Below are 20,158 nucleotides of genomic sequence, written 5' to 3' on the forward strand. Positions count from 1 at the left end.
CTTCTAGCCTTGTTTACTCTCCCTGAAAAATCCTCTCCTAGGACCTCCACCTGGAACTGAGGCCCTAGCTGACTCCCTTTGAATCCTGGAAGTGCTACTCTCAGAGCATTCTTGAGAATGAGATTGTGGCATCTGGGCAGAAGCATGGAAAGGTCTGAGGGAGCAAGGAAGGACGGACACGGAGAGGGAGGAATCAGGAAAGAGCCTAAGCATGGTCTTCTGAAGATCAGCCCTGCACAGTGGTAGGCCTCTACCCTCCCCACCAGACTGCCAGACGGTAAATAATTACCTGTGTAATAAATTAATCTCAGAAATGTCCACCAGTGGTAGCAGGCCCCATGCCACTACAAAACTGCCTCTGCTGCACTAAGCTTCACCTCAGCTGTCTGGGCTGGGCCTCCCCATCCTGTCAGGGCCACCATCCTGGTGGGGACATTTCCTGCCCAAGTGCAGGGCAGAGGTCCTGGAAGTAGGGTTGTGCCCTTTCTCCCAGCCGTTTCACTCAGCCTGTGTCTCAGTATAGGGTTCTTTCAGAGGAGGCAGGAGGAGGGTAGAGACCTCACTAACAAGCAACCTCATCAGGGCGGGAAGGGTGGGGAAAGGGTAGAATTAGGCACATCATGGTCACTCTGGGGCTGCCTAGCGGTTAGGAGCCAGGTCCCCAAGGTGAGGGGGGATCAAAGGCCTGGCGGAGTCCTGCTGCCTACCGGCAGTGAGTAGGGGTGGATCACCCACAGCTAGTAGAGTCCCATCTCTTACCCCTCAGCTCAAAGTTTGCAGAGCACTGTCCTGGCTGACAAGCACCCGCTTTGAAGGCTGGCATAGATCCAAATCCCTACCTAGTGGTTCTTCCTTTGTGAAATGGGCATAATCACATCACCTACCTTATAGAGTTGCTATGCGGGTTAAAGGAGACCTTGCGTTTAAAGCGCGCGGCCAAACGCGGAATCTGCAAGATGTTCAGCAGATTTTGGTCTTCCTGCTGCGGGCGCCGGGCATCGGGGATTGAGGCCTCAGACGACTGAGTCTCAATTTTATTCTCAACAATTGGTTAAAGTGAGCGTCTGGACTGTGAGCCAGAGGAGGCGGGACGCTCCACACCCTCCCTCCACCCCGGAACCGGACAGGGCGCGGGCTCGGAGGTGAGGAGGCGGGGCCCCAGAGTCCGCGGCCGCGGCGGCTCTGCCTTCAGGCGTCCACCTCGATCTCCTCTGCTGTCAGGTGGGGCCCGGAGTCAGGCCGGCCGGGGGCTGGGGCGCCCCGGGGCAGCGCGAGGCGGCCCTGGACGTCGGGGGACAGCGCGCTCAGCGAGGCCACGTCTGCGCGCATCTCCTCCACGTCGCGCTTGAGCTTGGCGCGCCGGTTCTGGAACCATGTGACAACCTGTGCGTTGGCCAAACCGAGCCTCGCCGCCAGCCCGTCGCGCTCGGAAGGCGCCAGGTACTTCTGGAAGAGGAAGCGGCGCTCCAGCTCCAGCACCTGCTGCGCCGTGAACGCCGTGCGTGACTTTCGCCGTCTGCGGCCGGCCCGGCCAGGGCCCAGCGCACCCGCACCCGGGGCGGAGCGGCCTGCGGGGATAGGGCGGGAATCAGGCTTCGGCCCGGAGGACAACCTAGGGGTGGGTGCTCAAGCCCGGGCGGGGGAGGCGGAGGGAGAAGGTGGACCCGACCCGGAGCCGTGGTCCTTACCCAACCGGGTTTCAGGCGGAGGTGGGAGTGGGGGACATAAAGTGGAACAGGCCACCTGGGTATGGAAGGCAGCAGGCTTGAGGGCATCCTGCGGAGGTCAGGGAATGGGAGCAGAGCGAGACAGGACAGAGAAGAGCTGGCGCAGGGTCGGGCCACCTGGCGCGGGACCTTTGAGGCCTTCCGGAGCCCCAGGGAAGCGGGCCTGTAGGCTGGGGCCGGCACCCTAGGCGGGGCCGACCGCGGTCAAAAGAGGGGCATGATGAGTGCAATAGGACCTGGACCATACCGTTCTCAAGACTCATGCGGCGTGATGGGCACTCTCGGCTTACACTTCTTTAATGACCCGGCACCTCCTCCTCGAGCCCCAAACGGAGGTATAGGGGATCAAAGGGTAAGGAGGGGCGAAGTCTGTAGTCCCCGACCCCTGCCGCCCCAAGGACCTTCTGCTCCTGTGTCCTCTCCAGAAGAGAGCGGCTCGGCTCGGAGCCGCGCGAGGTCACCCGGAGAGGCCCGGGCCTGCCTCCCAGGCCTTTCTGCACCGCCCTTGCCCTAGCTCACTCGTTTACAGCCTCCGGCTCAGGCCTTTTGTCCCCTTCTCACAGGTCTCTCTCTGCCGTGATTGCCCCGCCTACAGCGAACGGTCGCCCGGGTCACTCAGCTTTCGACAGACCGGCCCTGCCCTCGGCGTTGGCGGCCTCCAGGAGCGGCCGCGAAGCCTGGGAACTAATGGAGGGGAGGGGAGGCGCGGGAGACCAAGTCCCAGCACGTGGGTTGAGGGCAGGGGGCAGATTAGGGTGGCAGCCAGGGTGAACGAAGGTTCGAGACCGGGACCTGGAGGAGAGGGATGGGGAGAAGGCCAAGTCATACCGGCGCTATACCTTCAGAGGACTCCGGTGCGTGCCCGCCAAGTCCGCGGAGAGTTTTACTAGTCAGCTCCTCCAGCGCACACAGAGGCGACGGGGGACCAGGGTTCGACTCTGGAAGCGGAGACGTAGAAGGTCCTCGGGCGACCATGCGCGGGCCCAGGATGTCTGCGATGCTGAATAGGGTCCGGGGTGGCCGGGGCTCGGGTCCCGAGCTCATGGCCGGTCGGGCTGTGGCGGTCCCGCCGCCGGCTGCGCTCGGCTCCGCAGCTGCCTGGCCCCAGCGCGCGGCTCCCGATCTGGGCCCCCCGCCTCGGACCCGCCCCCCGCGCTGGGCCGGAGCCCCGGGTGCCCCTCCTCCTGAGCCCCCAACCCCCAGCTCGGGGCTGGTGGGGCCGGTAGATGTGACGGCAGCGGCATTTCTACGGGGTGGGGAGGCTCGGAGAGTCCCGAAACAACCTGCTGTAGCGGGCTGCCGACCTGCTCCGGTGCACATCCCGGCTGGACTCTTCCTGGACGGCCCCCGAGATTCTGTGTGCCACTGACTGACTCCCCGTCAAGCCGCTGCTCTGGCTCATAAACTAGACGGCAATAAAATTGCTTCCCCTGGCCCCAGCGGATGAGGATTTGCAAAATCCCAAGGAGGGAGAATCAGAGATGACTGTTCTAGGATCTCCGATCCCTCCTAGGAAGGACCTCAGTCTCCCGACCTAGCCCCGGCGTCCCCGCCCCACCCCTGCGGATCGCTCTTAAAGAGGTCCCAGCGGCTGGAAGTTATTAGTGCGGCGGGAGGGGGCTGGGGGAACTCGAGACTTGGAAGGACCTGGCCTGGCAGAGCGTCTGCAACCCCGGGGTAATGAGGATGCGATGTGGAAGCAAAGGCAGGTGAGTGGACTCCTCCTGCTCCCTGGACCCAGACAGGTCCAGCAAGGCTCAGAGGCCCTGAGAAAGTCAAAACACATGAAGACACGGAGGACACCTGGACCTCAGGAGAGAGGACACAGCAAATTAGCACTCCTGCCTGGGCTGGGTCTTTGCCAGGGAAGACTGTGGCCTCCACAGTCACAGCCCATCTTTGCCTCCTTGTTAAGCTCCTGTCATTCAAATAAGGGTTCTCCAGCCTGAGAAGCCCAGAAACCACCATGTAGGAGCAGCAAGGGGAAGGGCCACTGGTCCTCCCCAGAGGAAAGTGACTTTTTTTTTTTTTTTTAATTTATGATAGTCAGAGAGAGAGAGAGAGGCAGAGACACAGGCAGAGGGAGAAGCAGGCTCCATGCACCGGGAGCCCGATGTGGGATTCGATCCCGGGTCTCCAGGATCGCGCCCTGGGCCAAAGGCAGGCGCCAAACCGCTGCGCCACCCAGGGATCCCAGCAAAGTGACTTGAAGCGCAGACTTCATGGACCCAGCCAGATCATGAGACAGAAACCCCTGCCAACTCAGCGACAAACTGTAAGGTCTGGGATATTCATTCCTATTTTATCTGTGTCTTTTCACTTTTCTTCTACACCTGAGTGCTAGAGTCCTGAGTGCTCACACCTGGGTGAGCACCCTGCAACACTCCTTTGTAGGAAGAAGGCAGCTCTGGGAGTGCTGCTTCATCAGTGGAGGCCCAACAAGGCAAGAGTTCTGTTCACACAAACACCCCAATAGCTAGGGGATTCACAGCCCCAAGGCAGTGAAGTCCCACCACTCTTGAGCTCACCATTCCTAAGGAACTCACCTCCACAGGATTCTTCTATTTTTTTTTTTTTCCAATAGTGCCAAGAAGCCATCCTTCCTAGACTGTGTCATGTCACTCACCTCGGTAGATCTCTGCACCTCCCACCATTCATGCAGTGAGCCTCTGTGCCTGTTCCCTGGGGCAAGTGGAGCCTGCAATAGAGGCACCCTAGAGTCCGGGAGATGGAAGGCACCCGGGCCAAAGACTCCTTAACAAGAAGAAGGCACTTTGATAGTGAGGGTGAGGGAACCTCATGTGGCCTGAGGCACTGGCCTGGCCCACCAAAGATGAAGAAACACAAGGACTCCTTGTTGGTCAGCCCTCTACCCTCCCCCTGACACACCCAGACACTCGCAGAGTACCCTCCTGGCAGCCTGAACAACACACTCTAGCCCAGTAGGCCACCGCTGGGGCAGAGAGCAGAGCCACACCACAGCAGAAAGCTGAGCTACCTCAGGATCTTGTAAATTGGTTATTAATGGTGGGAGGTGGAGGGGGGCCAAGAATGATCCTCTCTGCTGGAGGCCTCAGTCCTCAGAACCATCCTGGTGATGATTTCACTTAATCTCCATTTAAAGAGGGTCCCAGACAGCTGCAGGAACTGCGGACTCAGGTCCCAGGCTTGTCAGACACCTCAGACCTTTACTCACGTGACCTTCACTCATGCATCTTCTAAATAGCTTTTAGGTCATCTCTTCCTCTGCTTTCAATTCCTAGTGTGTTTGTGGGGAGCGCCCTCTCTCCTGAGGGGCCTTTGCCTTACTGCCCTTCTCTCTCTCCCGCCTATCTTCTCCCCCCAGTAACCAGGCTCAGGTAATGGGGTTGGACAAAAGGGTTGGGTGACCCCCATTTGGGGGACAAAAGGGAAGGAGAGACTAGTAAAGGGAGGAGGCCACAGCAGAGCCCACTAAGATCAGCCCAGTGGCCAGGGGGCCAGGGACGTGTCCAGACAACAGTGGGGCCACAGGAGGGAACTTCTCCCAGCAAAGTCTCTGGAACCTGAGCTGGGAAGAAACCAGATCCACCGATGGGGGTAGGAGGAAGGTGAATGATTAATGAGGGAGATTAAGAGATGAAACCTGGGATCTGGGCTTGGGGGGGTGGGTGAGGGAGTGGTTTGCAGTGCTCAGCTGCCTTGTAGGCTCTCCCACCCACACCTCCCACCCCAGGGTCCAACCCTTCTTGTCCCGGGGCATTTCACAGAGTGATTCCTAGATACTCACCTCTCCACCCCCTCCCCGCGGGTGAGCGGTTTTTCTCTCTCAGCATTCTCAAGCAACCCATCCTCATCTCCCACCTCCCCTCACAATCCTTTCAGACATCCAGGGTCTTCTGCTCCTCCCTGTTGTGGAGCTCCCCACATTCCAACTTTCACTCCCCCAGGAAGACGCCTCCATTCCAATTTAAGGATGCCTTCTCACACTTCTGCTCCTCACCCTTTCAGATTTCCCCTTTCTTGTGGCCCCCACCTTCTCTGTCATTCCCTGATACCGCACTTTTCCACCACCTTGACTGCCTCAGCTTTCCATCTGGTGGGTTCCTTGACCCAGGCCCACCAGACTGCTGGCATGGAGATATGTTCAATAAACCACCTTTAGTTTCGAGTTTCCATCCCTGTGCATTCCTTTGAATTCTGTGAGTGTGGAGGGGCAACTGGGGATCCTCCAAAGAACCCCCTCAGGTGGAGAGTCACAGAGAGGTGCTCAGCCAGCCCTCCCCACCATCAGGGAGGTCCGTTAGCCAGGGGGAGGGGAGTGGAGTTTAGGGAGGAAACTCCAGGCAGCAGGGTGCGGGGCGGGGCGGCCGCCCTTCTCGGCCACTTCTGAGGTTGTTTTCTCTTTCATACAACTTTGTTGTGGAGTGAACTGACTCAGACACTTAACATTTTAGTTTCCTTTCTTCTAGGGCCGCCCCGCCCCGTGAGCCCCTGCCAGCTCAACAAAGAACTCGGTGCGCCTGCTGCAGTTGCGTGTGTGCCATGCTGGGGGAGCAGCAGGATACACAGACCCCCATCCTTTTCACACACACACACACACACACACACACACACACACCCCCCAAGACCCACTACTGCCCCACTGCCAATGAAGTCCCTTTTCCTTCCTTTTGCCCACCCCTGATGTTGGCAGAGACTGGCAAGGCTGAGAGGAACTGGTCTCCCCTGTGCCAAAGGCGGGTGCAAATCTCATCAGTGCTACCTCCCCCCAGGTGAGGGTGGCGTGCAGAAAAGGGCTAGATGAGAAAGGACAGCAGGGGCAAGGGCCAGCTTGACCCAGTGGGTGAGGACTGATGCCTCTACCCGGAAGTGCTGTGAAGTCAGGGGCGCCCCAGGGAAGGCCAGCCCAGCTGCACCCTGGGACTGCCCCATGGCTGCCTCTTTGAATTCGACCTGCGCAATCTGAGTCACACAGCTCAAAGAGAACCCTGGGCTTGATTCTCCCCCGTGGTGCAGATAGCAGATCGTAACCTGAGTGACGGTGGGGGACAGGGTCTGCGCAGTGCAGGCCAGGCAGAGTGGCAATGAACCCATAAACGGAGGAAGAGCAGCGCTCAGCTCAGCGCAGCTGGCCTGCATCAGCCACCTCAAGAAACAGAGATGGAGACGCACCATAGCTGCCTCTGCCCCCGCTGCTGACAGACAAAAAGAAGATTCTGCTGAGCTGGGGGTGAAGGGAGGCCACCGCTGCACCCCAGATCCAAGCCTGAGCACCTTCTGCTGGTCCTTGGCCTCAAGCCATGCACCGTTAAAAGCCTCATCCTGAGGCCTGGTCCCCAAGTCAGCCTTATCTTCTGACTTGGCCCTCTTGATGCCAAGCTGCTCCCAAGCCATAATCAGACTACTCCCTAACTCCTGCAGCTCCTTGGGGACCCTAAAGGCCCTCAGGAACATTTCTACTCTACTTCCCCCTCAGCCCACACATCATTCCTTAAAAATGCCCTTTCAGGCACTAACCCCTTCAGAACAGCCTCACATGGCAAGCCTGAGTGGGTGGTGGAGTCCCAGAAGAGATGGGGGGGGGGGAGCCCTGAGATAGATAAAATTAATCCCAAACATCAAGATATATACTGGTGTAGAGGCAGGCACAAAGAGGTGGGAAAAGCTTGGGTTCTGGCTTCCTGGAGAGAGGGTTTCCTGGAGGAAATGACACTTGGGCCTTGAGAAAACAGCCGAATACGGGGTGGGGGAGAGGCCCACTTCATTCTGAGGCCCACACATGGGACACTGGGAATCCTGGATTCCGCCAGGCTGACTGTTCTGTAGTGTCCCCACCCTGGTCCTCACTGCCTGTCCATCACACCTGAGGGCTGCTCCCTGCTCTCTGCAGTCTCCCCACATTGTGCTTTTCTCATTGTCTCCAAGCTTCATCTGTGTGGAGGGAAGGCCAGGTCCAGGGCACACTGGTTACCATGCTCAGGCCCCTCAAACCGCGCCCCCACCCCCACACACACCCCTGGCCCTGTCTCAGGCTCTCTTAGGCAGCTCACACCATCTTCACAGTCCTCCTCCCCTAGGTCTTCTTCTTTTTTTTTTTTTGTAGTTTCCCCTAGGTCTTCTGCCATCACATCTCTATCCCCGGAAGCTCCATGCTTTCAGCCCTCACCAGGCACAATGACCCCTTGGAATTCATGGAGTCAGACTTATAGTATAAGGCGTAGGCTTTAAGCCTGAGTTCTAGTAGGGACGCCTGGGTGGCTCAGCGGTTGAATGTCTGCCTTTGGCCCAGGGCGTGATCCTGGAGTCGCGGGATCGAGTCCCACATCCCACAAGGCTGCCTGCATGGAGCCTGCTTCTCCCTCTGCCTCTGCCTCTCTCTGTGTCTCTCTGTCGTGAATAAATAAATAGATCTTATGTAAATAAATAAATAAATCACAAACTTGAGTTTTGGCAACATTTATGCTGCCTTCTCCATCCCTCTTGTCCTAGATTCAGCCACAGCCCCTTAATTTCCTTCAGGAACTCCTTGCTTCCTCCTCCATCTGTCACTGTCCCAGTTGGGCAAGCTTCTGACTATCCTACTGAGAAGCCATACAATAGGGAGACTGGCGAGTTTATTTCCAGAGCCCAAGGCTCATGGCTGGGCTTCTACCGACACGGAATGTTTGCTGAATTAATAATCAAGAGAATTAACAGTCCTGCTGCTTCCCTCTTGCTACTTGAAGCTACTTTTACTCTCTTGGACACTAGTTCCCTCTTCTCACCCTGGCTTCACCTTTTCCAGGGACCTGAAAGCCTACTGAATCCAGTGTCTCCAACTCAACATCCTTGTGCTCCCTGTGTCCCACCCCTCAATTGTTTTTGTTTTAGATTCCTCCCATAGTGCAATTCTTTGAAATTTTCTTTAAAATATCACTTTCCTTTAGTCCCACAGTGGCCACTATCCAACCCTAGGCCTACCCTCACCACTCCTAAATTAGGACACCTCCACTCAAGCCTGTAGTCCTATGCTACAAGACTCAAGTACAGTGAGAGCTCCCCTGTAAAAAGCCTTCCCTTCACCAAAAAAAAAAAAAGAGTTGGTATGGGTAACCTGGTTCCACTTAGCTCACCTTCTGAGTTTTACATGTGTAGGGTCCTCTACCCCTCTCCTTTGGCAATTCACTGAGGGACCACGGACATAGAGAGGCCCTCCTTCATGATGAAACTCAGAGGATTTCTGAGGGAAGCAGAACACAGAACAAAGCATGAGTATGTGGAAGGCAGGCAGGGAGGAAGAAAACAGATGCTTTTTTAGAGTTTTTATTTCAAAAAATAAAGCCGCAGTTAATTTCACATAAATATCTGGGGAGGGAAGGGGACAGGGATGTGGTGGGGGCTTGGCCCCTACCTCCTCTTCTCTTTCACACTGTATTGTAAAAGCAAAGGGGATGGCTAAGGAGAGAACAAGCAGAAGCAGCAGTCAGTGCAAGTGTTCTTACCTCAGGTGCCCCCTCAGCCCAGCACTGCCCTGGGGACCACCGTGGCCCTGGCTTACCTTGCCGAACCAGCGGGAGAGCCATATCTGCTTCATGGTCATGTGATCTGGGAGAACTTCATTGTCAAAAAGGAGCTGTACCTAGGAGGGAGATGAAGGCACGGCTTTAGGAACTCCTCTTTCATGCGGGTCAAGAGCTACCTTGGTCTGCTAGAGACTCTGTCCCTCCCTTTGAGCCCCCCTGTTCCCCCAAAAACCTCCCATGGGAATACTCACATGCTGGGGATTTAGCATCAAGCGGTGACATAGGACCCTCCGGAGATGACGAACTTCGGCTCTAACAGAACATCGGACATATTTGTTCTGGGGATAGGGAGGGAAGGGAAGTGGACAAGGGTGTGTGAGGGAAGGGCCACAGGGAGGTGAGTCTCCTTAGAGAGGCCCTCCCCTCAGCCCCTCTCACCTGCAGGATGCTTTTATTCTTGTCTTTGCCAGAACTGGGGGAAACAGACACAGGTTAGCAAGTCTGATCTTCTCCCATCCCCCACCCGGAGCTAAGGTATACTCTCTTCAAGGGAACAGATGCTCCCTCACTGCTCACTCTCTCACCAAGCCCCACCCTGGCTCTGAGTCACTGACACTGTCACTTCAGACAGCTCATGACCTGCCTCTTACCTCAGCCGCTCCAGGCACAGGCTCAGCTGCTCATCATAGCGGTAGTAGTGGGCTTTAGAGTGGTCGAAGCTGCTGAAAGGGAGGCCGAGGTTGCTCAGGGCTGGCTCTAAGAAAGAGTAGTGAGGAAAAGTGGCACAGATCCCATATTCCTTTCTCCCCAGAGAGCAAAAGTGGGCAAAAGGAATGCTCGAGGGGCTTTACCTTACCCTCCTGCTGCCAAGGGACATACCTTCCCCACTGGGTTGGGTGACCCGGTCCAAGCCTCGGGACTGGTAGAATTCTCGAATCCGTTTCTCTTCACCTAGAAGGGAACGGAGTGGGAAATGAAGTATTAGCCCTCCCTCATACTTGGCCCTGGTGACTGTCAACCTCTTTACCTACGCGATTCCCACCAAAGCCCTTGTCACCTCAGGTTGCCACCCAGCATCAGTCCTCTAGAGGCCCCTCAGAGTTGGGTTGGTCACTCACTGTCTTGTAAGCCAGGCACTAGCTTGTACACGATATCCTGCATGACCCGGTCTAGTTTGAGGTTGAGCAGTGGCTGTGTCTCGTGGATCTTGATGTTGCACATGGGGCAGTACTTACTGGTTTGGAGGTACTTCACAATACAACTCTTGCAGACTGCAGGGAAAAAAAAAAAAAAAAAAGCAGACTCTTAGGCCCTCTGGGAATCAGGTTCATGGGCTGAGTGGGGTGCCTGGATGGTTGGAGCAGGCAGCCAACAGTCTGGCAACCAGGTTGGTGAGGACTAGGGCCTGGAAGAACCAGCCAGGGTCCAGGGCACTCACAAGTATGAAGACACTCTGTGATGGTGGTAGCGTCCACGAAGTAGCCAGCGCACAGGCAGCAGACGATGTGCTCATTCAGGTCTTTGATCTTTACTCGGACCTCCTCCTGCGGACCCACTCTCCGTCACCGATTACCCCCTCCAATCCCAAATCATACGCCTTCCCAACTGGGGAGATGCCTTTCATCACACCCCACGGCCAAGCCTCGCACCCAGCGCGATCCACAGGGGATCTGCTCCCCGGAGCTGGAACTTCCCCTCCGCCCAGCAGGGGGCTCCGCACACAGCTGGGGCTCCCTTCACATGGACTACCCAGACCTTCCTTTCCCAGGGGAGACTACACGATGTGGGCGGCACAATGCGCAAGCGTCCTAGCTCGGAGTTTGGCAACCCGACCGCAATCGCGCAGGCGCATTGGGCGCCCTGTCTCTGCGCAGGCGCACTGGGCGGCGGGCCAGCCACCGCCCGTCCTCTCTCCGGCCCCAGTTCGCACCGCTAGCCGACCACAGCAGTAACCCTGCCGCCCCTGCACCTCGTTCCGTAGTGGGTCCATCTTGTACACTGACTGGAGCTGGTTCCGAAGCCTCATCGCGATCGCAATCTGGCCCCCCTGAGGAGACGCCATCTTAAAGGCTGATCCCGGCCTGCCACTTCCGGTGCCGCCTGCGGGGCGGGACTTGTCGCCCAGTAACGAGGGCTTAGGTCTTTTCGGATTCGCTGACCCTTTGTAAGGCCCCGCCCACGTCCCTTTCTCCCCGTGTGCTCACCTGAGTCCCACTGGCCCCTCCCCCTCCTCAATCCGTAATTAGAGAGGGGGGGTTGTGGAGAGTGTCCTATCTCATTGACGTCTTGTAGTAATCATCACAATAGACCCTGCCCTACCTCAGGACTAACTTTTGGCGCCTGCGAAAGACTGCCCCCTTCTACCCCAAAGGGCCCAGCGGTCTCCGCCCGCTGCGACTCTGGGCCGTCGATCTCCTGTGACCACGACCCCGCTGAAGAAGCCCCTCGCGGGTCCTTTCCTCGTAATGTCGCCCTCGTCGGCTGACGCGTTCGCGATACGGAGCTTCATCCAGATGGCAGGCCTTCTCCCGGCTCCGCGGCGGGAGTTTCTCGGGGCTTTGCGGAGTCTCGGAGAGGGTGGCGGGGAGGGAGGGACCCCCAGGGACTCGGTAGTGATCTTATTCGGCCCCCCCTCCCATCCTCCCCTGCCGCCGGGGCTGAGGGGGGGGCAGACCCTAGTTAATGATGATGATTCAATCATCGGCGCCTGCGGAGGCCTGGGACAGACTAATGCAGAGCAGATGCCGAAGGAGGAGGGGAGGAGGACTGAGACACTACCGCACAGAGCCACGCCAAGCAGCCAGTGCCTGCAGTAGCATAGGCCCTCCCCGTACTTGAGAAGGTCTCAGGAGCTCTAGACCTTGTACACCGCTATCCATAGGTACTTCCAGTGCGATTAAAAACCAAGGATAAGTTTACTGTGAAGTATTAACATCAAGTACAGTTGGAGACTCGAAGGACAGATCCCAACGGAGACCACCAAAGGCTTTCTGGACGAAGTGGGACTTTGTGTGGGCACAATTTAGAGAATGGAAGGTGGGATGGGTGGATAAGAAGAGTGGTGGACATAGAAACGAAAGGCAGGGATCCCCGGGTGGCGCAGTGGTTTGGCGCCTCCTTTGGCCCGGGGCGCGATTCTGGAGACCCGGGATCGAATCCCACATCGGGCTCCCTGCGTGGAGCCTGCTTCTCCCTCTGCCTGCGTCTCTGCCTCTCTCTCTCTCTGTGTGTGACTATCATGAATAAATAAATAAAATCTTGAAAGAAGAAAGGCAGAGTGGAGAGGGGAATGACCGGACAGAGGAACAGGAAAAGGGCCAAGGTGTGGATTTGAGAGTAGTGATAAAAGCAGGGCCTAATGGAGCTGGGACTCTAGCCTGAGGGCGATCGGGAGCTAGCTGACTTCTTTGAAGGGAGAAAGTTACCCTATGAAAGAAACATTTTTTGCTCATTTATCTTTGAGTTGTTGGGGGGATAAGCAGCAAGAAGTTATGAGGTTAGTGATTTTTTAAATCAACCCCTTCTCACTACAGCCACTGCTTACCTCCCTGGTCCAAGATACCATCATCTGTCCTCTGGATGATTGATTGCAGTGGCTTCTTGTCTGCTTTCCTTGCTTCCACGTTTCCATATGAATAAAAAAGGATATAAGGAAAGTTTTTTGAGTTGATGGATGTGTTTATTATCTTGATTGTGATGGCTTCATGCGTGTACACATACACTTTTATATACTCCAATTACGTACAGTTTATTGTATGCTTTACCCTAAGAAGCATAAAATTTTAAGATCAGGCATCTTTTCCTTAACCTTCCAGTAGCTTTCCTTTTCAGAATAAAAGCCCAAATCCTTACAATATTTCAAGGTTTTGTGTGGTTCTCCAAGTCACTTAGTCTTTCCAGCCATGCTGGACCCCATACCATTGGTTACGGTACAACACCAAGTTATACTTGCATTATCACCAACTTGAAATGCTCAGATATCCAAATGGCTCCTTTCTTCCTCCAGGTCTTTACTCTGTGAGGCCTTCTGTGGTCACCTTTTTTTTTTCCTTCATAGCATTTATTATTATTTAGTATATATTGTCTTGTGTTTTACCTGTCTCCCCCACTAGAATATAAGCTTTCTATAGCAAGGATTTTTTTTTTTTTCCTGTTGTGTCTGCAGCTCTATCTCCAGTGCCTGGTGCATGGTAGATGTTCAATCAAAATTTTCTGGATGAACAAACAAATGAATGTAGGTGGTAGTGTTGGCCTAGATTGGGTGTTATCAGTGGAAATGGAAAGAAAGGGCTGCATATGAAACATTTCAAAGAAAAGCATAGGAGGGAATGAACGAGGAGCTTGGGAGAGGAGCATGTCCTCCAACCTGTTGGACTTTAAGGTGACTGCAGCAAAGGTGGGTGGAGCTGGCCAGAAGGTTAGGACAGAGAGTCTGGAACACAAGTTTCAGAGCCAAGGATGGAGGTCTCAGAGTTTTCTAAGTGTATATAATAGATGGGACTATTAGAACGGCTAAAACCTTGAACGGAGAGGGAAAGCTAAAGTCAGGGCACTGAGAATGCTCAGTCTCCAGTGGAAAAAGCAAAGTCAGTAGAGAAAAAATATAACCATTGACTATGAAAGAAACCAACAGGGATAGTTCAAGAAATAGTTGGTGATCAACAAAGCAAAACATGTCATAGAAGTCTTCAATAATGGACACTGGAGCTCTTTGAAAAAGAGTATAGTGAAGCCAAGTTGTAGTGGGTTAAAAGAATAAATGATGAGGGACGCCTGGCTGGCTCAGTTGGTAGAGCCTGCTACTCTTAATCTTGGGGTTGTGAGTTTGAGCCCCACACTGGGTGTAGATATTACTTTTTTAAAAAAAAAGATTTTATTTATTTATTCATGAGGGACACAGAGAATGAGAGAGAGAGAGAGAGGTAGAGACACAGGCAGAGGGAGAAGCAGGCTCCATGCAGGGAGCCTGACCATGGGACTCAATCCCGGGACTCCAGAATCACGCTCTGGGCTAAAGGCAGGTGCTAAACTGCTGAGCCACCCAGGGATCCCCGATATTACTTTTTTTTTTTTTAAAGATTTTATTTATTTATTCATGAGAGACACACACACACAGAGGCAGAGACATAGGCAGAGAGAAAACAGGCTCCATGCAGGGAGCCCAATGTGGGACTTGATCCCGGGACTCCAGGATTACTCCCTGGGCTGAATGCAGACGCTTAACCGCTGAGCCACCCAGAGGTCCCTAGATATTACTTTAAAATTAAAAGAATAAATATTCAGGAAGTAGAGGCAGTGGTTGTGCAGAGTACCAGGGAAAGGAAAAGCATAATCTCTCTTGAAGAGTCAGGCAAAGATTTTCATCCAGGTAAAAGAGACCTAAGATAGTTGGGGATAGGAAGTACTAAGCTAATGAGAGGAATGGGGACTGTCTTGTGGGAAAGATACTGCACAAAAAGCAGGAAGGAAGGGACAGCACAGGAGCACAGGCTGGGAATATGCCTCTTTCTGTGAAGCTGCAAACTTGAAGGTCTGAAATGTTGAAGAGTTGGGGACCATATGCACACAGGACATGGTGAGACAGATGCAAAGGAACGTGTATGGCATCAGAGAGGTAGAGACCAGAGGAATTCCTAGGGCTGTGGCTGACCGAATTCCATACCCTCTGTTCTTGAAGTAGGGCACTATTTTTTTTTTTTTAATTCCCCAGTAGATGTGTATACATTACTGGGTTTGTGACCATTCTCCTCCAAGGGTCAGCTGGGCAATCTCTGGGTGGCAGTGCCATCTATGCTGATCTCAAAAGGCAGGATGAACAGTCAACAGGTATATAGGTCTGCACGATGCTGCCTCTTCCTCCCTCACTGATTCATTTAAGAAGGATGTATTCAGCCCAATTGGAGACACACTGGTGCCCACCCTTTCCTCAGAGGCCCACTCACTAGAGTGGGGAAAAGAACTGACAGATTCCTAACCCACAGGCCAGTCCCCTTCAGAGTCTTTATTTACTTTGCCCTCTCCCTAGGCTCTCTGTTCTCATTCAGGGGTCCAGCCCAAACTGCCTCTGGAGGTTTTCCCTAAACGGCAGAAGTTTCATGTCCCCAGCACCCCCACCTTTCTCTGCTGAGAAAGGGTGCTTAGGCTTCTGGGAAGGGCTAGGGGAGGTGATAATGTCTGACTTTCCCTCCAAAGATAACAACACAGCTGCCAAATTGGCGGGAGGCCTCCTGCTCCCCTTTCAGAGGGACTGTCAGCAGGGTGGGGAAAGGGCTGGAGAAATTGGATAGTGGAAAAATGGACATGAAATTGGGGGGGGGGATGTCACATATCATTGATGCCAGCTGCCTCCCTCCTCCATGGATCACCCTCTTCAGATTGAGGCCTCTGAGAATACTGAGGGAGGGCCTGGTGCCTTTAGCGGGGAGAGTCCATTCCCTTCTTTATTTTCTTTATCTTCCTGCCCAGATGCCCAAATATCGTTCCTAGTTCCCTGGAGAGAAAAGACCCCTCACCCTGCCCGAGGCGCAGGGCTGCCGCCCATCTGCTGGGGAGAAAGGAGAGGCAGAGTCTTTCCCAGGAGATCCTGGAGATTCAACCGGAAGACCCGGTGCTCCCAGGAAGACCCATCTACTAGACTTAGAGGGCATTTCGGCTTACACGGGTAACTGGAGCTGAGCACCAGAGTGGGCTGGGGTCTAGGGGCGAGGGCTGGCACAGCAGGGCGGGGTCCTTTGGCTACCACGTGTCCAAGACAGGCTGGGCGGCTCATCCGTGCCCACCCGCCTCAGAATGGTAGGAACACCCCCCTCCCTGCGCCCAGTCTCACCGGCTCCGAGGCGCCAGGGCCCCCCCGGGGCCGGGGCGGGCCGGGGAAGGTAATGTAATTCCGACCCAGCTAACCCGATTATGGCGGCCTGCACCGGGCCGGGCGGCGGCGGGGGCGGGTCTAAGGCGCAGGGGCCCGCCGGGTCCGGGTCCCATCCCGGGAAGGACGCGGAGTTCACACACTCCCAGCTCCAGGGTCCCCGGCCGGAGGTCACAGGGTCATAGAGCGCCTCCAGTCTTGCCCCACCTCCCATCCCTGACACACTCCAGGCACAGTTTCTGGGGTTTGGGTGGGGAGAAGCGTCTGCGGGAAAACGAGGCGGCTGAGACCGCCGGAGGCTTCATTGAGGACCCACGTGTCTCCGGAGGCGATTTTGTCCTCCCGCCGTTGAAGGGGGAAATGTGTGAGAACTGACTTTCTAGGCGTAGGGTGGAGGCGCAGAGTCCCGCGCTGGTGGCCCCCCGTGGGGAGCGCAACGCCAGCCCCGAGCTCTCATCCGCCTTAGTCTTAGTCTGGGTTGAGCCAGTGCTCCGCGTTCACACCGATTTCAGAAAATCAAAATTCTAAGAAATACAAGTACTGGCGTTCCCGGAAGGAGGAGGTAGGGACCCCCGGGAGAGGCCGGGAGGTGCACCAGGACCGCCGGCCCAGAGTCGGCCCAGGGTCGTTTGTTCCCCGCCCTAGCCCACCAGACGCGCCCTGCTACCCGCTTCCCACACCTGTCCTCTTCCCGGGCCTCCAGCTCGCCGGCGCCGTTCCCAACCGCTTCCCATCGCAGCCAGGAAGCCACAACGAGATTTGGTCTTCGAGGACACTTAGGCAGGGGCCACAACGAATCTGGGAGTCGGCAGGCAGGACCCATCGCGAGGCGAAAAGTGGGGGCTCTGGGAGGAGGCACCTGTGAGGAAGCCGGTGAGGCCGAGGAAGCCCAAAGGCGGAGGCCGGCGAGGATGGAGTTGCTGTGCGCATCTCGCCTGACTCAGCGCGCAGCGGCCCAGGCTCTGGCCCCTCCCGTGCGGAGCCCGGTTTCTAACACCCTTGCCACCTCCCCCCTTACCCCCACCGTCCCCGCCCGCCAGTCGTCCCCGTGTTTGGCGCAAACAGGCGTCTCTTTCCCTTTAACGGGTGCGGCCCCGCCCCTGCCCTACCCCCAACCCCCACTGCCCACCCAGTGCTGATCTGTCAGTCACTGCCCCATCCCCAGCCGGCCAACCCTCTCCCCTCGGACTCGGGCAGAGGCCCCGGCAGCCCAGCGTCCATCTGCGCCTCAGCGACAGCAAGGGCGCTCCTGGGGTCCCCGCCGGTCGCGCTCCCCCGGGATGCGAGTCCCTGCGCCGACGCCCGGCAGAGGCCGGCACGGGCGCGGCTACTCCCCCCCGTGCACCGGGATGAAGCTGTCCCGGGGGCCCCGGCGACCCGCAGCGGCCACCCCCGCGGGCCCCTGAGGCCGCCGCCCCGAGCGCTCCGCTACTGGGCTCCCAGAGTTGCCTGGGGCGCCCTTCCCAACCGCCAAACCTCCAGTGGTCCTCCTTAGACCCGGACCCATGGAGCCGGCGGTCCTGGCCTCGCACAACCTCCCGCACCACGAGCCAATCAGCTTTGGCATCGATCAGATCCTGAGCTGCCCGGAACCCCCCGGGAGCGGCCTAGGCCCGGGTCGCGCAGGCCAGGGCCATGGGGAGAGTGCGGCGTTCTCGGGTGGATTTCACGGAACCTCAAGCTACGGTCCCGCGGGTTCGCTGGCCCCGCTACCTGGCAGCTCCGGCATGGGCCCCGGCGGCGTGATCCGCGTCCCGGCGCATCGCCCGATGCCGGTGCCGCCGCCCGCGGGAGGCGCGCCAGCGGTGCCTGGACCCTCGGGCTTGGGCGGAGCCGGGGGCCTAGCGGGACTCACCTTCCCTTGGATGGACAGCGGCCGCCGCTTTGCCAAGGACCGACTCACGGGTGAGGTTGCCCGACCCTCCAGCGTCCTGCCCCACATTGACCCCTTTTCCTCATCTTGATCCTTCTGCTCCAACTCAAGTTCCCCGTACGCTCCCCGCCGGGATCACCCCAGGGGATGCTCCCCCAACATGTATCCCTTGGTCCTGATGCTGAGAGAGGCAATGGGGAGAGAGCTGCCGTCGAGGTCCGCGCCCTCCTTTGCAGTCTACTGTCCACCTTGCGGGTAGGGCAGGGTGAAGTTCCGGGGGCGTCTCTTCCTCCCCCAAGGGGGAGGGCCATATCTAACGAGGCCCTGTCTTGTCTGGAGGCCTTTGCTGATGCGGGGCCGGGGCCGGGCCCGAGCTTGGGGCACCTAAAAGGGCCGCCCTGAAAGCCCTGCCCTGTTCTTTCTTCCTTTAGCCGCACTCTCGCCCTTCTCCGGGACACGCCGCATAGGCCACCCCTACCAAAACCGGACCCCCCCGAAGCGGAAGAAGCCGCGCACGTCCTTCTCCCGCTCGCAGGTGCTGGAGCTGGAGCGGCGCTTCCTGCGCCAGAAGTACTTGGCCTCCGCCGAGAGGGCAGCGCTGGCCAAGGCCCTGCGCATGACCGACGCTCAAGTCAAGACTTGGTTCCAGAACCGGCGCACCAAGTGGCGGTGAGGCTCGGGGCGCGCGAGGGTTCGCGGATGGCGTCGAGTGGTGGCGCGGGCCGGGCGGGGAACGGCGGGCCGGGCGGGGAACGGCGGGCCGGGCGGGGGCCGGCCTCGCTGACCCGAGTCTCCGCTCGCCCAGGCGCCAGACGGCAGAGGAGCGCGAGGCGGAGCGGCACCGCGCGGGCCGGCTGCTCCTGCACCTGCAGCAGGATGCCCTACCGCGGCCTCTGCGGCCGCCGCTGCCCCCAGACCCGCTCTGCCTGCACAACTCGTCGCTCTTCGCGCTGCAGAACCTGCAGCCCTGGGCCGAGGACAACAAGGTGGCTTCCGTGTCCGGGCTCGCCTCGGTGGTGTGAGCGACCGCTGCCCGACCGGCCGACGGCTCTCTAACGGACCGAGGCGCCGCGCGGAGCGCCGGGCAGGACCACGGAGCGCGCGGCTGCCCACGCCGCGGCTCCGTGGTAGCGCCTGTGAGGAGGAGCTGGCTTTGAGGCTGTCGTCGCGGGTTTCTCGGCCACCGCGGGCCCCTGGGCTGGCGTTGCGAGGTTGCGCCGCGCCTTTAGACGTGGCCTTTCCCGCCATTTCCCACTAAACTGCGGTCGCACGGCGGCTGGAACCCTGCGGAGCCGAGGAGGCGGGACTAGCAGTATGGTAGCCAATGAGGTGAGGGGAGGGGGCGGACTGGCCAATGGGAGCTGCTCTCCTGAGGACTCTGGATTCTTCGGAGGGTGGGTGGGAGCCGGGGTTCTGGACCCACAGAGCGGGCTAAAGGTGGTGCTGGGATGGGATGGCGGCAGCTCCCACTGCCGGGGTCTGTACCAAACGTGGGACGGAAGGAAGACACCAGTGAGAGCGGAATAATGGAAGAGGTGCTGGAGGGCAAGAGTCTGACTGTGACAGGAACCAGAGAGTCATCCACACTGGGCATCTCTTTCTTCAATTGTAAGATAATCGCTAAGGATACCTTTCTGACTTTCAACCTCATGTTGTCGTGTGTGTTCAACCTGCTAACTCCTTGAGCCGCACAACGCACTTGGGCGGCAGGCAAGACGGATATTTATACGCCTGATGAAAGAGAAAATCTAGGAACACTAATCTGGCTCTGGTCTCCCCTCGGGACAGAGAGGAGAAAGGGGGAAACAGTGGATACAGTGGCCCCTAAAGGGCCCAATGGAGTTAGGGCTAGCAGAATATGGCAAATAACTAGGAATATTTAAGAAGAATCAAAGATAATTCCAAGGTTGGAAATGTAGAGGATCAGGAGATCAATGGTGTTGTGGATAATGAAGGGAAAATTGAAAGATCGGGGCAAGATCACTACAGGCAAAACTGAATGCTAGATCTAAAGGGAATACATTCTGGAAAAGTGCTTTCGGGGGAGGTTGGTTGACATCTGCATAGAAGTGGAGATAGAGGGCATCCCTGGGTGGCTCAGCGGTTTGGTGCCTGCCTTTGGTCCAGGGTGTGATCCTGGAGTCCCGTATCAAGTCCCGTATCAGGTCCCGTATGGGGCTCCTGGCGTGGAGCCTACTTTTCCCTCTGC

The 20,158-nt window shown here is 57.1% G+C and overlaps 3 protein-coding genes across 7 annotated transcripts; 1 reads left to right on the forward strand and 2 right to left on the reverse strand.

Moving 5' to 3' along the window:
- Positions 1-1,020: 1,020 nt before the first annotated feature.
- Positions 1,021-3,052, reverse strand: LBX2 (ladybird homeobox 2). Of its 3 annotated transcripts, XR_005988088.1 has the most exons (3): positions 2,289-2,413; positions 1,689-1,911; positions 1,432-1,568 (listed from the first exon to the last, which is right to left on the reverse strand). XR_005988088.1 is itself a non-coding variant. In XM_041757183.1 (2 exons), exons 1-2 carry the CDS (start codon positions 3,045-3,047, stop codon positions 1,189-1,191), a joined length of 861 nt encoding a protein of 286 aa, XP_041613117.1. In that variant the 5' UTR covers positions 3,048-3,052; the 3' UTR covers positions 1,021-1,188. The 3 variants fall into 3 exon arrangements, 2 of the variants coding, with proteins under 2 accessions (XP_041613117.1, XP_041613118.1); XM_041757183.1 differs by lacking the exons at positions 1,689-1,911; positions 2,289-2,413 and adding an exon at positions 2,567-3,052 and having other exon boundaries at positions 1,021-1,568; XM_041757184.1 differs by lacking the exons at positions 1,432-1,568; positions 2,289-2,413 and adding an exon at positions 2,567-3,052 and having other exon boundaries at positions 1,627-1,911.
- Positions 3,053-4,296: 1,244 nt separating this feature from the next.
- Positions 4,297-11,581, reverse strand: PCGF1 (polycomb group ring finger 1). 3 transcript variants are annotated; one of them, XM_041757181.1, is made up of 11 exons: positions 11,181-11,578; positions 10,650-10,755; positions 10,330-10,482; positions 10,091-10,162; positions 9,862-9,967; positions 9,650-9,683; positions 9,463-9,549; positions 9,247-9,327; positions 9,100-9,143; positions 8,822-8,928; positions 4,297-4,425 (listed from the first exon to the last, which is right to left on the reverse strand). In XM_041757181.1, the coding sequence occupies exons 1-10, from the start codon at positions 11,271-11,273 to the stop codon at positions 8,871-8,873; spliced, it is 834 nt and encodes a 277-aa protein (XP_041613115.1). In that variant the 5' UTR covers positions 11,274-11,578; the 3' UTR covers positions 4,297-4,425; positions 8,822-8,870. The 3 variants fall into 3 exon arrangements, with proteins under 3 accessions (XP_041613115.1, XP_041613113.1, XP_041613116.1); XM_041757179.1 differs by lacking the exon at positions 9,100-9,143 and having other exon boundaries at positions 11,181-11,581; XM_041757182.1 differs by lacking the exons at positions 4,297-4,425; positions 8,822-8,928 and having other exon boundaries at positions 8,996-9,143; positions 11,181-11,574.
- Positions 11,582-17,259: 5,678 nt separating this feature from the next.
- On the forward strand, positions 17,260-20,048 carry TLX2 (T cell leukemia homeobox 2). The gene is made up of 3 exons (XM_041756700.1): positions 17,260-17,981; positions 18,381-18,618; positions 18,755-20,048. Exons 1-3 carry the CDS (start codon positions 17,582-17,584, stop codon positions 18,969-18,971), a joined length of 855 nt encoding a protein of 284 aa, XP_041612634.1. The 5' UTR covers positions 17,260-17,581; the 3' UTR covers positions 18,972-20,048.
- Positions 20,049-20,158: the final 110 nt, after the last annotated feature.

The sequence above is a fragment of the Vulpes lagopus genome, chromosome 5 (genome assembly GCF_018345385.1).
Source record: "Vulpes lagopus strain Blue_001 chromosome 5, ASM1834538v1, whole genome shotgun sequence".
Lineage (NCBI taxonomy): Eukaryota > Metazoa > Chordata > Mammalia > Carnivora > Canidae > Vulpes > Vulpes lagopus.